The sequence below is a fragment of the Pseudophryne corroboree genome, chromosome 2 (assembly GCF_028390025.1).
Source record: "Pseudophryne corroboree isolate aPseCor3 chromosome 2, aPseCor3.hap2, whole genome shotgun sequence".
Taxonomy (NCBI): Eukaryota; Metazoa; Chordata; class Amphibia; order Anura; family Myobatrachidae; genus Pseudophryne; species Pseudophryne corroboree.
The window spans coordinates 936,868,081-936,885,325 of record NC_086445.1 but is presented as its reverse complement, the minus strand read 5'-3'; the positions used below and the strand labels follow the sequence as shown (position 1 = coordinate 936,885,325).

The 17,245-nt window shown below is 42.7% G+C and overlaps 1 protein-coding gene across 2 annotated transcripts in view; it reads left to right on the top strand.

The window, feature by feature from the left end:
* Positions 1-17,245, top strand: part of CRYBG3 (crystallin beta-gamma domain containing 3) — a 343,220-nt gene that overhangs the window by 175,532 nt on the left and 150,443 nt on the right. For both annotated transcript variants that reach the window (XM_063956283.1, XM_063956282.1), the window contains exon 4: positions 8,022-15,345. In XM_063956283.1, coding sequence (XP_063812353.1) covers positions 8,022-15,345 — 7,324 coding nt within the window. The remainder of the gene's footprint in view (positions 1-8,021; positions 15,346-17,245) is intronic.

The following is a 17,245-nucleotide window of genomic DNA, read 5'->3' as shown; positions in this document are numbered from 1 at the left end:
TGGACATCAAGGATGCTTACCTCCATGTCCCAATTTGCCCTTCTCACCAAGGGTACCTCAGGTTCGTGGTACAAAACTGTCACTATCAGTTTCAGACGCTGCCGTTTGGATTGTCCACGGCACCCCGGGTCTTTACCAAGGTAATGGCCGAAATGATGATTCTTCTTCAAAGAAAAGGCGTCTTAATTATCCCTTACTTGGACGATCTCCTGATAAGGGCAAGGTCCAGAGAACAGTTGGAGGTCGGAGTAGCACTATCTCAAGTAGTTCTACGACAGCACGGGTGGATTCTAAATATTCCAAAATCGCAGCTGTCTCCGACGACACGTCTGCTGTTCCTAGGGATGATTCTGGACACAGTCCAGAAAAAGGTGTTTCTCCCGGAGGAGAAAGCCAGGGAGTTATCCGAGCTAGTCAGGAACCTCCTAAAACCAGGAAAAGTGTCAGTGCATCATTGCACAAGGGTCCTGGGAAAAATGGTGGCTTCTTACGAAGCGATTCCATTCGGCAGATTTCACGCAAGAACTTTTCAGTGGGATCTGCTGGGAAAATGGTCCGGATCGCATCTTCAGATGCATCAGCGGATAACCCTGTCTCCAAGGACAAGGGTGTCTCTTCTGTGGTGGCTGCAGAGTGCTCATCTACTAAAGGGCCACAGATTCGGCATTCAGGACTGGGTCCTGGTGACCACGGATGCCAGCCTGAAAGGCTGGGGAGCAGTCACACAAGGAAAAAATTTCCAGGGAGTGTGATCAAGTCTGGAGACTTCTCTCCACATAAATATACTGGAGCTAAGAGCAATTTACAATGCTCTAAGCTTAGCAAGACCTCTGCTTCAAGGTCAGCCGGTATTGATCCAGTGGGACAACATCACGGCAGTCGCCCACGTAAACAGACAGGGCGGCACAAGAAGCAGGAGGACAATGGCAGAAACTGCAAGGATTCTTCGCTGGGCGGAAAATCATGTGATAGCACTGTCAGCAGTGTTCATTCCGGGAGTGGACAACTGGGAAGCAGACTTCCTCAGCACGACCTCCACCCGGGAGAGTGGGGACTTCATCGGGAAGTCTTCCACATGATTGTGAACCGTTGGGAAAGACCAAAGGTGGACATGATGGCGTCCCGCCTGAACAAAAAACTGGACAGGTATTGCGCCAGGTCAAGAGACCCTCAGGCAATAGCTGTGGACGTTCTGGTAACACCGTGGGTGTACCAGTCGGTGTATGTGTTCCCTCCTCTGCTTCTCATACCTAAGGTACTGAGAATTATAAGACGTAGAGGAGTAAGAACTATACTCGTGGCTCCGGATTGGCCAAGAAGGACTTGGTACCCGGAACTTCAAGAGATGCTCACAGAGGACTCATGGCCTCTGCCGCTAAGAAGGGACTTGCTTCAGCAAGTACCATGTCTGTTCCAAGACTTACCGCGGCTGCGTTTGACGGCATGGCGGTTGAACGCCGGATCCTAAGGGAAAAAGGCATTCCGGAAGAGGTCATTCCTACCCTGGTCAAAGCCAGGAAGGAGGTAACCGCACAACATTATCACCACATGTGGCGAAAATAGGTTGCGTGGTGTGAGGCCAGGAAGGCCCCACGAAGAAATTTAAACTCGGTCAATTCCTGCATTTCCTGCAAACAGGAGTGTCTATGGGCCTCAAATTGGGGTCCATTAAGGTTCAAATTTCGGCCCTGTCGATTTTCTTCCAGAAAGAATTGGCTTCAGTTCCTGAAGTCCAGAAGTTTGTCAAGGGAGTACTGCATATACAACCCCCTTTTGTGCCTCCAGTGGCACTGTGGGATCTCAACGTAGTTCTGGGATTCCTCAAATCACATTGGTTTAAACCGCTCAAATCTGTGGATTTGAAATATCTCACATGGAAAGTGACCATGATGTTGGCCCTGGCCTCGGCCAGGCGAGTGTCAGAATTGGCGGCTTTGTCTCACAGAAGCCCATATCTGATTGTCCATTCGGACAGGGCAGAGCTGCGGACTCGTCCCCAGTTTCTCCCTAAGGTGGTGTCAGCGTTTCACCTGAACCAGCTTATTGTGGTACCTGCGGCTACTAGGGACTTGGAGGACTCCAAGTTGCTAGATGTTGTCAGGGCCCTGAAAATATAGGTTTCCAGGACGGCTGGAGTCAGGAAAACTGACTTGCTGTTATCCTGTATGCACCCAACAAACTGGGTGCTCTTGCTTCTAAGCAGACGATTGCTAGTTGGATGTGTAGTACAATTCAGCTTGCACATTCTGTGGCAGGCCTGCCACAGCCAAAATATGTAAATGCCCATTCCACAAGGAAGGTGGGCTCATCTTGGGCGGCTGCCCGAGGGGTCTCGGCTTTACAACTTTGCCGAGCTGCTACTTGGTCAGGGGCACACCCTGGCTGAGGAGGACCTGGAGTTCTCTCACTCGGTGCTGCAGAGTCATCCGCACTCTCCCGCCCGTTTGGGAGCTTTGGTATAATCCCCATGGTCCTGACGGAGTCCCTAGCATCCACTTAGGACGTCAGAGAAAATAAGAATTTACTTACCGATAATTCTATTTCTCGTAGTCCGTAGTGGATGCTGGGCGCCCATCCCAAGTGCGGATTGTCTGCAATACTTGTACATAGTTATTGTTACAAAAATCGGGTTATTATTGTTGTGAGCCATCTTTTCAGAGGCTCCGCTGTTATCATGCTGTTAACTGGGTTCAGATCACAGGTTGTACAGTGTGATTGGTGTGGCTGGTATGAGTCTTACCCGGGATTCAAAATCCTTCCTTATTGTGTACGCTCGTCCGGGCACAGTATCCTAACTGAGGCTTGGAGGAGGGTCATAGGGGGAGGAGCCAGTGCACACCACCTGATCCTAAAGCTTTTACTTTTGTGCCCTGTCTCCTGCTGAGCCGCTAATCCCCATGGTCCTGACGGAGTCCCCAGCATCCACTACGGACTACGAGAAATAGAATTATCGGTAAGTAAATTCTTATTTTTTTTCCATACTTATTAAAAGGGGATACGGTCGTTAGGTCGACACAGCTTAGGTCGACAGTTATCAGGTTGACCACTGAAGGTCGACATGCATTAGGTCGACATGGTCAATAGGTCGACATGTACTAGGTCGACAGGTCAAAAGGTTGACATGAGTTTTTCACATTTTTTTAAATTTGGGGGATTTTTGTTCATATTCAGCGATCCACGTGGACTACGATTGGAATTGGCACCTTGCCCGAAGCATGGCGAGCGAAGCGAGACATGCAATGGGACACGGTGCACTAATTGGGGTTCCCCCGTCACTTTACGAAGAAAGCGATGCCCAAAAAAGTTAAAAAAACCATGTCGACCTTTTGACCTGTTGACCTAACGACTTTCGACCCAAGTTGTGTCTACCCAACGACCCATATCCTATTAAAAGTATGTGTTAAGCTTCACCTTAGTGCCAAATAATGTCTATGCAAATAACTAAAGACAGGTGGCCTCTATTTTTTAGCCAAGTGTGTCAGTGGCAAAAGTGGATAGCATTACTGCCTCTGCACAGAGGTTATGAGTTCTATTGACGATCATGGCCCATCCGTGTGGAGCTTGTATGTTCTCCCAGTGTCTGCTTGGGTTACCTCCTGCTATTCCCCTTTCCTCCCTCACTCCAAAAACATGCTGATAGGTTCATTGGTTGCTGGAAAATGTAGCCCTTGTGTGTGTTTGCTTTTATGTTAGGGAACTTTGAGCCTAATTCACACCTGATCACTGTTGTGTGAAATCGCACAGCATCCGATTATTAAATGACTGTGCATGTGTATGCACATTTTAGGTACCTTGAGACGCGATGCGCGGGCACGCCGCTTGAGTGCCGCGTCTCAAGATATGTGCTGCACTTAATATCTCTCGCATCGCAGTGCGATCGCATGTAGTTCTCATATGCACATGAGATATATCGCAGTGCGATGGGCACCCGCCGGGAGCGGCCCACTCGGCGGTGAAGTGCCGATCACGTGATTACCATGCGATCTATCGCATGACCGCAAGGTAATCACTTTGGCAGTTCAGGTGCGATTTCATTGCACCTGAACTGCCGGTGCGATGCCCCACGATGTTGCGTCGCGGGGCATCGCACAAGTGTATGGGCACCATAACACCTTGAGATAGGCACTAACTTTTCATAAAATTTTGACTATATAGTCAAAATCTTACAGATTTATCTCACCGTGTGTACACACCTTTAGACTGTAAGCTCCATTGGGGCAGGAACTGATATGATTGACATTAATTCACATTGTGAGGCACTGTGTCATTTGGTGGTGCTATATAAATAAACCATAATAAAATAGATCGCTTTGCAGTTTTTACATGACATTATGGTCTTGATCACCTTGACCCAACTGCACCTCTTGATAACGTTTCCTAAACAGAGAACAGCTGCGGTCACACAGTTCTGTCATTGTGATGAAATCAATAACATTACTGGTATGACTCAACTTTTCCCAAGCAGATTTACGGTTCTGTAATAGTGTGTGATGGGAAGCTACGACTTATTCTTTGCTTTTTGTTGAATGTAATAACAAATAAGAAAGTTGTAGCCAAAATGTCTCTGTATACTATAATACAGTATAGTCATAGTTGCCTACCCTCCCTCATTCTTCAGGAGACTCCCTGAAATAGCAGCAATCTCCCTGACTCCCTGAATATACCAGCAATCTCCCTGATTTCACCTAATCACCATTATGTAGCTGTTACAGTCTTGGGGGAAAAAAATAAATCTGCTATACATACATGTACATTCACAAGGGATCATCAGTGCCATTTCCCTGTATTGGTTATAAGGCACAATTATTCCTATGGCTACATGCATTTTAAATAAGGTTTCTCGTGGCCACTTACAGTATATGGAACCTCTTATAAAACACAATACGCAAATTCTGAAAAATATCAGTGTTTTTACTTCAACAAGTAGATCTTATTAACTTTCGGGCTCATTTAAATTTGGATGTAAGTCATGGATATAACGCGCCTCTAAGATGTAGAAGTACATGTCTGCGCTGATAGGTGTTACTTTTACAATCTCCCTGAAATGCTTTTTCAAAAGTAGGCAAGTATGAGTATAGTATAACACTGTTGGTAAGTCTGGCAATTATCCTAACATTTTGTGCAGTGTAAAAAGTTACAGAAACAAACTATGGGTGTTTATTCAGCGTTGACATAGGAATAGATGCAATACATGGTTTAATGCGCTCCATTACCATCCGATTTGAGCTGCGATCCCAGCACTGCAACTGACATTGTCGCGATGTTTCACACAGTCAGCCAGCTGAGTAAGCCTCACCTTGCAAACTTGGCCAACAGAAACGGGGGCTGCGAGGCAACAAAGTTTCAGGAACGCCCCCCCGCCTCCTCTCCACCCCCTCACCGCTGCTGCCAGGCATAGCTGCAGATTGCCAATAATCAGGAATCTGCATGGGACACAATACCTGCGTCTATCTCTGAATCAGGCCTACTAGCCGCTGGGGCAGCAGTGACATTTGCACATCTGTGTGTGACTGAGGGCAGGATACAGGAAGATTGCCATTTTCAGAGGTTTGGCCGCTTTTCACGTATGCAACAAGCTCTGGCTTGGACCCGATTGGAGCTGCCATCTTTAGATGGTGTTACCCAGTAGAAGCCTATGGGCTTCTTATTGGACTCTGCTCTGAGAGGGATCCAATCTGAACCCTCCCAGCACCTCCTGTGGCAAAATAAGAGCAAAATGTAATGAAAAATACAGTACGCCATACAGACACCCAGTAAGTGGTAACACACCTGTATACAAGTATTTCTTATAATAACTTCCACTGTAATAACTTCAGTGTTCAAGGAATGACCTCTCACCTCATTGTTTATACAACTGTTATTTATAGATGTTTACATACAGTATAGTTTATTGATATACATGTGTATTATGCATTTTAGAATACAATAAAGTGCTATAAATTAGATGTAAAAGCACTTTGTTTTTTCACTCTCAGTGGTGAATTGGAAAACTCACGTTGATATGAGTTAATATAGCAGAAGATCACAAAACTGCCTTATATAATTTGTGTCACCTGACAATCAAGCAATACTATAGACTAAGAAACTTTCCTGCGTTAAGGAATGTAAATGAGCAATCATGTCAGACATATTTTTATTAACACACACACACAAAAGGGACAGGAGTGATTTATGACGTATAAAAAATAGTGCCACTCAGCATAAAAGTAATTTTTTCTCTTCTTGTAAGATCAGATTGCATCTGTTCTATGATCTATTCTGCAAATATATCTAAGTCGCTCTGCCCAGGATTCCAGATAGCGTGGAGTCGCAGTTGAGGAGCACAAAAGACGTAGATTCAGAAATGTTTTTTAAAATGCATTGGGCGTTCCCGGGCGGTGATACGAAAGTGGCTTAGTGGACGCATATGGTAATGTTGTGGGCATGTCGCTGAAAGCGGTTACTAATACCCCTTTTACACTCGCAAAAATATCCTGGGATATTGCACATGAACGCGCATCATCCCGGGATTTTGCTCGGTGTGAAAGGGTACAGGGACAATTTCCCGGGACGGGAAGCTGTGTAGTGTGAAAGGGCCCGTCCCGGGATTCACTACCCGGCTCTGTTAAAAGCCCTTGGATTGGAGCTTTCTTGGGCTTGTCACCCATTGTCAGCAGCCCGGCTGCCCGCGCCAAGCTCTCCCCTCGCAGGCTCCGGGGATACGATGCGGCAAGGCCCGGCGATTTAGCTCCTAGTCCCAGTTCCGGTGTAAACGGTGTGTGGCAGGCGGGGGTTCCCGGGGCGGGGTGCGATGTGCTGCATTACCCCGGGAGGGGGGACCTGCCCTGTGCACGCCGCAGCCTCCCCTTCATTGTCTCCGTGCGGCGCTGCTGGGCATGTCTTCGATGCCTCATATGCCGCATCGCTGGTGCCTCATCCCTGGCAGCCCAGTACGCCCCATCCCTGGGAGCTCTGGCCGCTGTGAAGGGTGGCTGCAGGCATGTGGGCTGTATGTGACACTGAGCAAATATACAGTGTTGCTGCATGTCGTATGGTTATAGTGCATGTTGCAGGGATATCCCGGGATCAGTGTAAATGGGGCTGTCCTGGGTCGATCCCAGGTCTTAGTGCAGTGTGAAAGGGGTTAGACCCGGGAATTCATCCCGGGACGCATCCTGGGAGTGACCCGCCTGTGTCAGTGTAAAAGGGGTAATACAGAGATGCCCATCTGCTCACATAACGGCCATACATGGAGTGAGCAACTGCATCTGACATGGGCTGGGGCAAGTTTCGATGGTGTGATCGATGCAGTATTTAAAGATGCACCAATCTATATTTCAGCATCTACAGATATTGTCAGTGGGCATCTCATTCCTTGCACATACAGATATACACAAGGGAAGGGCTGTGTAGCTGCATTTGCATAAAGTTGCACACGTGCGACTGGCAATAGATGCCGACACGGACTCGAACCAGCCCATAATTGTACAGGTAAACTATAAAATAATGAACTGCTGTTGATCCAAGTTTTCTTTTACAGTATATTATTACACAGCATAAGGCACAGAAAATATTACAACATAGCTGGTTGCCATTATAAAAAATAGGCGGCGGTGACAATATTGGGGGGGATAATGAAAGGGAAGGAAGGTTTATGACAGATATCTGTATTTTATCCATGTTTGTTTTGCCTGATGGCTGGGACTGGACAGATAGAAGTGTCGGTCAGGAGATATGTAATAATTGTGAAATATTTGCTGATAACACTTCGGACTTGTCTTTAATACTGTAGTAATGAAAAGTAAAGCGTAGTTAAGAGATGAAAATATGCATAAAAGTGGCTAATAAAAATTAATGACATTAAATAACTGTTTAGGAGTCTTGAAACACTCTCATTTCACACGGTGTTACAAATATTATGAAGTCAAAATATGACTTTCTTTGCTTTCTTTCTATAAAACCTGATTAACCCAATTTAGTAAGCTGTGTGAATTTTTATCATATTTATTATAACCGCCTTTTAACAATTAATGTTTCCACAGACTCAATGGCTACACCCTCAACGCGCCAGCAATAACGTATGGCACCTACAGAGGATCCAGGAGAATCAGGAAGCTCCTCAAGCGTCGCCCTGATGTAAATTCTCCAATTCCAGAAAAAGAAGAGACTAGCGAAAAAGAAACCAATTGTACAGAAGATGCTGACACAGAAAGTTGTTGTATGCTGCATCAGTTGGTGAAAATGGATCCATCATCAGATGCAGATTATGAAAGTCAGATCCTACCTACAGAAATCCAGATAAAAATGTTATCAAAATCTGTAGATCTGGACCAAATTGTTAACAGTAGAGAGGGCTTGTTCGAGGCTCTACAACCAAGTGCTATGGAAAGTTCCGTAACGTCTTTAGACCTGCAACCTAATGCAGAGATCTCAAATATTTCAAAGGATCTGCAACCCAGTGATGAGAGTTGCTCAAATATATTGGAGGATCCAGAACTTAATTGTAAAATTAGCTCGAACATTTCAGATGATCTACAGCTGGGTACTGAAGGTAGTGCAAATATTTCAGGGGCTCTAGAAACAAGTGCTGATAGGGGCGCACCATTTTCAGACATTCTACATACAGATGCTGAGGAAAGCTCAAGTGTTTCAGGTGATCTACATCTAAGTGCCATGGGGAGCTCAAGCATTATAGAGGATACCCAACCAAAGTTAAGCTCAATACACTCAGAGGATCTAGAATCCAATGCTCAAAAGAGCTCTAAGGCTTCAGAGGATCTACAACCAAATGCTATGGAAAGCTCAGTAATATTAGATGTGCAACCTGATGTCGAGAGGATCTCAAATATTTCAGAGGATCTGCAACACAGTGATGAGAGTTGCTCAAATATATTGGTGGATACAGAACCTTATGGTAAAAGTAGCTCGAACATTTCAGATGATCTACAGCTAGGTACTGAGGATAGTGCAAATATTTCAGGGGCTCTAGAAACAAGTGCTGATAGAGGCTCACTATTTTCAGACACTCTACATAAAGATTCTGAGGAAAGCTCAAGTGTTTCAGGTCAGCTACAACCAAGTGATGAGGGGAGCGCAAGCATTATAGAGGATACTCAACCAAAGGAAAGCTCAAAACACTTAGATGATCTAGAAGCCGTCGCTTATAAGAGCCCTAACATTTCAGATGACCTACAACCAAATGCTATGGAAAGCTCAGTAATATTAGACGTGCAGCCTGCTGTTGAGAAAATCTCAAATATTTCAGAGGATCTGCAACACAGTGATGAGAGTTGCTCAAATATATTGGAGAATCCAGAACTTCATGGTAAAAGTAGCTCAAACATTTCAGATGATCTACAGCTAGGTACTGAGGATAGTGCAAATATTTCAGGGGCTCTAGAAACAAGTGCTGATAGAGGCTCACTATTTTCAGACACTCTACATAAAGATTCTGAGGAGAGCTCAAGTGTTTCAGGTGATGTACAACGAAGTGACGAGGGGAGCGCAAGCATTATAGAGGATACTCAACCAAAGGAAAGCTCAAAACACTTAGATGATCTAGAAGCCGTCGCTTATAAGAGCTCTAACATTTCAGAGGACCTACAACCAAATGCAATGGAAAGCTCAGTAATATTAGACGTGCAGCCTGCTGTCGAGAAAATCTCAAATATTTCAGAGGATCTGCAACCCAGTGATGACAGTTGCTCAAATATTTTGGAGGATTCAGAACTTAACAGTAAAACTAGCTTGAATATTTCAGATGATCTACAGCCAGGTGCTGAGGAGAGCACAGATATTTCAGGGGCTCTAGAAACAAGTGCTGATAGGGGCTCATCATATTCAGATACTGTACATACAGATTCTGAGGCGAGGTCAAGTGTTTCAGGTGATCTACAACCAAGTGCTGCGGGGATCTCAATCATTATAGAGGATACCCAACCAATGAAAAGCTCAAAACACTCAGAGGATCTAGAAGCCATCGCTTATAAGAGCTCTAAGATTTCAGAGGACCTACAACCAAATTTTATGGAAAGCTCAATAACTGTAGACCTACAAACTAATGCAGAGAAGAACTCAAATATTTCAGAAAATATGCAACCCGGTGATGACAGTTGCTCAAATATTTTGGAGCATCCGGAACCTAATGGTAAAATTATCTCAAACATTTCAGATGATCTACAGACGAGTGCTGAGGAGAATACAAATATTTCAGGGGCTCTAGAAACAAGTGTTGATAGGGGCTCAACATGTTCAGCTACTCAACTTACAGATGCTGACGGGAGCTCAAGTGTTTCAGGTGATCTGCAAGCAAGTGCCGAGGGGAGCTCAAACATTTTAGAGGATATGCAACCCAAAGAAAGCTCAAAACACTCTGAGGATATAGCAGCCAATGCGCATAAGACTTCTAAGGTTTCAGAGGACCTACAACCAAATGCAGAGGACAGTGAACCAAATGCAGTGGACAGTGTAAATATTTCAGAAGATCTACAAACAAGTGCTGAGACCAGCTCAAAGATGCCGGAGGCTATACATACAAAGGCTGAGGAGAGCTCAAGTGTTTACGATGATCTGCAACCAAGTGCTGCTGGGAGCTCAAGCAATTTAGAGAGTATACAGCAAAAGGAATGCTCAAAGATTTCAGAAGATCTGCAACCAAATCCTGAGGAGAGTTCAATGATTTTACAGGCTCTACAACCAAATACTGAAGAAAGCTTAAGGACTTCAGGGTATATACAACCTAATGCAGAAGGGAGCTCAAAAACATTAGGGAAATTATCACCCAATAAAGAGGAAAGCTCAAGGACTTTAGAGAATCTACAATTAAATGTCAATAAAAGTACAAAGATTATAAATAACCTACAACCAAAAACTGAACAATTCTCTGCAGATCTGAAGCCAAAGACAATCACTGTCTCATGCTCTTTAGAGGGCACACATGTAGATTCAGAGGAGGGGTTAAAACTTTCAGAAGATCTGGAAGCAAATCCCAAAGAGAACGTAAATGTTCCAGAGGAACTGCAGTCATGTACTGAAGATAATGCAAAATATTCAGCTGATTTTTGGCCAAAGACAATAGATTGCTTTAACATCTCAGGTGATCCAGAAACCAATGTAGAACATCACAACATGGAGGTTATACAGGTAAATACTGACATTTTAAAGAGTGAAAAATATGTATTCATAAATGATCTGCAATCAGATACTGATAAAATACTAGACAGGGCAGATCTACAACCAATCACACAGGAAAGCACAACGATTTCAGCAGTTCTACAGCCAAATACCAAAGGGAGCTCAATTATTATGGAAGATTTTCAGCTAAATGGAGATGAGAACTCAAAACATCTAATTACAGATTTGAAAAAAAAGGAATCAAAAGAAGTTCAACCGAAGATAGAGACAATCCCAGAGGTAAATTTAGATGTACAAATAAATGGGAATTCAAAAATCACAGAAAATATGCAACAAAATACAAATGATATGATTAAGGAACATCAACTAAATGCAAAAGTGATTAATAGCGTTCCAGAAAATCCTCAGTTAAAGACCAGAAAAGTCCCAAGGTCTGAACTACAACTAAATACTAATGGGAACTTAACAGTTATGGAGGATCTAAAAAACAACGGAGAGGAGACTTCAAAGACTAGAGAAAATCTACAACTAAATACACAGGTTAATCTAAATGTTTCAGAGAAACCTCAGAGAACGGTAGGGAGAATCCCAAGGATTGAAACAAACCAGCTTAACATTAACGTGGGACCAAATATTTCTGAAGCTCAAAACGCACAAATAGAGAAACCCTCAAAGAGAAGTGTAGATCAACAACCAACTGCAAAGGAGAAAGATCTTAATTCTGCTGTATCAGTTGACAATTCAGAAAAGGCAAAGAACAACTCAAAAATTACTTTGTCTTCTGTAACACTTGACAAAACAAATACGTTCATCCATCTGGCTCCCAACCCAAGTTCTTGCATGTCTGAGCATAGTCTTCCAATGATCACAGATATTCCTGTTCACACCGTATCAGAAAGTGAGGAACTGGGTAGGCAAATGTTAACTGACACCTTTGATTACTGTTTAGTTGCCAAAAATAAAGTTAATTTGGATAAAATGGATGGGGTGGCCAGGGAATTGAATTTAAAACCTATCACTTCTGATAATGCTGATAACAAGTCTCAGACTATTTTAATTAATGACAGCTATCAGAATGTCTCAGTTGTTGATGTCAAACCTGTGCCAGAGAACTCTTTGACTAGTATTTCATCTCTGGATAAAAGTAATTTCTCAGGAACTGCCACAAACATTTCTTTAGACAATGTGCTTGAGTTCCGATCATCATCTCCAACCATAATATTGGACTATCCATCATCTCCTTATGATTGCAATAATGTAACATGTGACAGCCCTCAAGATGCAGTTGATTCTGGAATTGTGTCCTCGCAAGCTTATACGCCAGAAGAACACATTCCACTTAAGATATTTCCTCCTGAAATATTCAGCAAGCATATATCAGATACTTTTGCAGTTGACAAAGATGCCAATATTATTGGTGATATAAAGTTAAGTGGAGAAAACATAGAGAGCACTGTTTCTTTGGTACCTAAACCTGGTAGTATAGCCAAATTAAAAAGTTCACCACTATTGAAAGAAGACAAATCACTTGCAGACAGTTGCGCAGCTAACTCAGGTATTGATATATCGGGTGGATTTTCTGCACCAGATAATCTAAAATCCAACATGAACTCTGAGGTTTATATTGCTAAAGTGTCAGTAAAAACTGTAAATATTGAAGAAGTAAAAATTCCTCCCTATGGTTTCTTGTCAGATGTCATATCTGTTGGTAAAGTTGAAAGTCCTACTTTTGAGAAAGAGTTAATATGTCTTCCAAACTTGTCACCCCCACCCGCAGACTCAGCAGACAGTAATAAATTTCAGGTTCCTCAAAGTGCTCAAGAGGATAAAAGCGTCACCAATGGAGAAATGTCCTTCAGTAGAGAAGATGTCACAGCTAACAACAATTTTAATAATTGTGAAAAGGATCCTAAAAAGTGTATTGTAGGAATCAAAGAGTTGCCTTCATCGAATAAGGAGAACAATGTATCTGCGCATATGGTTAACATGTTAAAAAATGACAAAAAAATACCAACAAGCACAAATAAATCACCAGATGTGCTAATAGAAAATATAAAAAATAACAATTTATCTGTCCACACGTGTGGTAACATAATAAATGTTTCACTCCAGACATGTCCATTTGAAAATGAATTAAGGAATCAGTCGTTGCTCTCCAGTGATTCGCAGTGGAAAATAGGAAGCTGTGAATCACTTTCAGAATCAAATCCAGATTTAGAAGTGACTCACAGTGAGCCAGGAAAGTTGTATGATGTACTGAATCACGCACCATTACAAGCTGATGTAAACCTCTCAGATGACCTAATTTCTTCAGATTCTACGACTCCAAAAATTATCCTTCCAGACTATTCTGAGTCAGCCAATGAATTATATCAGCAAAAGGCCAACGAAATTATCTTCACTGTGCTGAACTCCGCCATGGATGAATTTAAAAACATAAATAAAAATTCTGCAAACATAGCTTGTCTCCATAGCCAGATCTCTATTACACCAGATGTAAAACTTGCAGAAGAAAAAACAAGTAATAATTTCCAACAATCCTTGGAATACTCCTCCGTAGATGTCCCATCAGGTGTCTTAGAGAAATCTTTGGACAGTATCCTACGTAAGAGCAAAGATCCTTTTATGTCTATAGCGGAAGGACTAGTAAATGAAGTTATATCTTCTTCAAAACAGCTGATGGTTTCCAATACGATACAGAAGATTATAAATGAAGACAGTGACACAAATGAAATGAGTCCTAAAAAACCACCTAACAATTTAAATCAGGCGTTTGTGGACAAAAATGACCCACCTGAGAACATCACAAGCTTAATAAAAAATGATTCTTTATTAGATATTAACAATGCAGTGTATATGCCTTTTAGCGAAAGAAATTGTAATGCCATGACAACAACAGGAATGCTGCAGAATGTTCCATCTAGCCAGACAACTGACCCATCCTCTTTAGATGAGTTTGGTTCTAGAGCCACTGTAGGCATGAGGGACAGAGCTCTGAATGTTCCTATAGAAAGTAGTGTTCTCGCAGAGGCAGAAGATAAAGAGGAACATTCAAATTGTTTCATAAATCCATGTGTTGCTGAAATAAACAATCCAAATGTGCAAAATGACAGCTCTCTAACCTTTGATATGAACGTGCAAGGAGATCTTGAGATTGAGAATCTTAAGTGCAATGAAGATCAAAATGAGTATTATGACAGTGAAATGGGATATTCATCCAGATCCCTTGAAACGGAAGGTTCACTGAATGAGTTCCTTAGTAATCATTTATCTGAGGAGATCTACAACATGTACATGTCAGAAGTAAGTTCAGAATTCTCTGATCCATTCCAGTTCTTCGTCCATAACAGTCAATATGTTGAAATAAGTGAGAGTGATGATGAGTTAGGGGACGAGGACAAGGATTATGGTGCTAGTGGACAGGACTCTGTCGAAGACTCATTTCTGTCTGTACAGTCAAGACGTGTAAGGATCTATCCCTTTGCTCTGTCTCCAATATACGAGGACGATAGCTCTTGTGAGGGCCCTTTGTCTAACAGCAGCTCACCGAGACACATCGAGGGAGCTGCAGCAAGTAACAATGAGAACAGCCATGCATCAATCTTATCTCTGCTACAGTCTGTGTCGGATCGCTTGAAAGAAGCTGACATGGATGAAATGGGCAGTGAAGAAAGATTGCCATTCCTCAATAATGAAGCTGTAGTTGTCAGTGACCAGCCTAATAAGGATACATCGGAGTCACTCTCTGTGTGTAAGACAAGCCTTGATGTCCCCACATTACCTGAAGAAGAAAAACCATCTGGAGGAAGCAGATCCAGTTTGTTCATTACCAAATCTTTTACAGAAAACAGGCCTTCCTCAGTCCCAGGCCGTCAGTCTTTTCTTCTTAATTTGTCATCACAGTCTAATATAGCAGGAGCAAAGTCTGCTGCGGAAAACACTTCTGTTCCGGCTTCTGGGGGTGAAGGGTCAACATCACTGACCAGTGAATCCAAATCAACTCATGACACAGATCTTTTCCCAAATACTGCTGCTGTGAGCGGGCCTTCACCATTACAGGCGGTAACAGAACCTACATTGTCCATTCTGAAATCTGATGTAGAGCACAAGCCACGTCTGTCTCCCCAAAGTGTTTACTACCAGTATTTCCAAGCAGCTACTACGGGGAATAAGGAGAACTCCGCTCAGGCAAAGCTGGAAGGGGAATTCAAGAAAGCAGAAGCGCAACAAATGGTAAGAAGTATATCTACTAACGACTGGAATGAATTATTATTCATTAATTAAGTTATTTATATGGCACATACATATTATGTATATGTATAAACACATACATAGGCCCAGATTTATCAAGCCTTGGAGAGTGATACATTTCACGGTGATAAAGTACCAACCAATCAGCTCCTCACTGCCATGCTACAGATTGTGTTTGCAAAATGACAGGAGCTGATTGGTTGGTACTTTATCACCATGCAATTTTTCACGCTCCAAGGCTTGATAAATCTGGGCCACAGTATATATTGGTGGAACAAGTTGCTTAGTTGATTACAACCGTTTTATCTTGTGTTGAGTATTGCACCTTTGATATGAGGGCATGCTTCTTAGATTAGTATATATATATATATATATATATATATAAAAGAAAGGTGATGTCTAAGGGAGCTATCTGAAGTTATATCTTCCAGGATTTGACCACAGTTCACTTAAAAAACTCCAATTTATTTGTATAAAAGTGTTCAACAATGAATCACAGTGAATGACAAATGGCTGACACAATTAAAATACAGACATCAGATATGGAAACAGTATATTGTGGGCAATCTGTTAATCCAATGATGTTTTCTTAATTAGTACATATCCGATGTTCTCATATCCAAACCAAAACCCAATGCGTTTCGTCCAACTGGACTTCATCAGGGGCTCATTATCAAAATGGTCGGAAGAACATAAAAGAATGGATGACAATCTATGATCGTATTTATCCCACAAAAAATCAGTAAAACATACTTGCAATAACAGATGCAATAAAAAATATGCTGAATTCACAGCTAGATTTATGTTGAATACGCCAACTCGATAAGGCAAACAGTGACACAATAATGCTGAATTCACTATAAGCCACAATGTCGTTTGTGTAGACAATGCTCAGCAGGAAGAGTGGCTTCTCCTAGTCAGCATATATATACAGTGTATTTAGCCAGATGTACTGCTCACTGTGTGGATTGTATGTGGCTGAAGCACAAGGTGCTGCTTACTGTAAGTCACAGCCACAGGAGTCAATGGCAGAAGAGAGGACAGCCTCAATAGTCCAAAAGCTGGCCATATGTGTTGCCACGTCGTCCTCTTCTCTTCCCCCATATCCATGTACTTCATTATTATCCCAAATCATCACTAAATGAACATGATGAAGAGCTGCAGTAAGCTAGAACAAGTTGTCCCCAAAACAACAATCTGTATGTGCCTTATATGAAGGTCATTTATCTAGGGCATAAAGGCCACACAGCAGGGCAAAGACAGATTTTTTTATTGTGTTCCACCTGTGCACCTCAATGTATTGAAAAATATGGAATGGAGATTTCTTGCTGGACAAAATGCTTGTAAGTATATAGGTCTCTACTGTATTTGTAAATACTTTTCACAGAGCTCTTCACTCTTCGTGGCAAATATAATTATTTTCTTTTGAAGACTGAGGTATACTCTTCCTCCAGCGATCTGAAGCTGAAATGCAGGTCCTAGGTAATGCCTGTTCTCCTTACTGCAGCGTTCTACACAGTATTGCAATGCCCAAGAGAACAGTTCACTGTACTGACAGTGAACTGTGGGCTGTATTGTACTCTGACCCGGACGGTGGGGAGAGAACGAACACTTATCACATCAGTGTTATAGAGCTTCTTCATAGGCTAGTCGGTTGCCCCTTTCAGTCTATGGAGCCCGTCCTCCTCCTACCTGGCTGCGCCTACATTATATGCTTCTGTGCTTATGGTGGCTGTTAGTGGGAAACTGGGAAAACTAGAGCATCTTCACAGCAGCGCCCCAGCATTATTTGACTATGGAGACTCGTCCTCCTCCTGCATAGCTGAGCTTACAGTATTGCACTATTATTGCCCATGTGCTGGGGCACCCAGGCAATACTGAC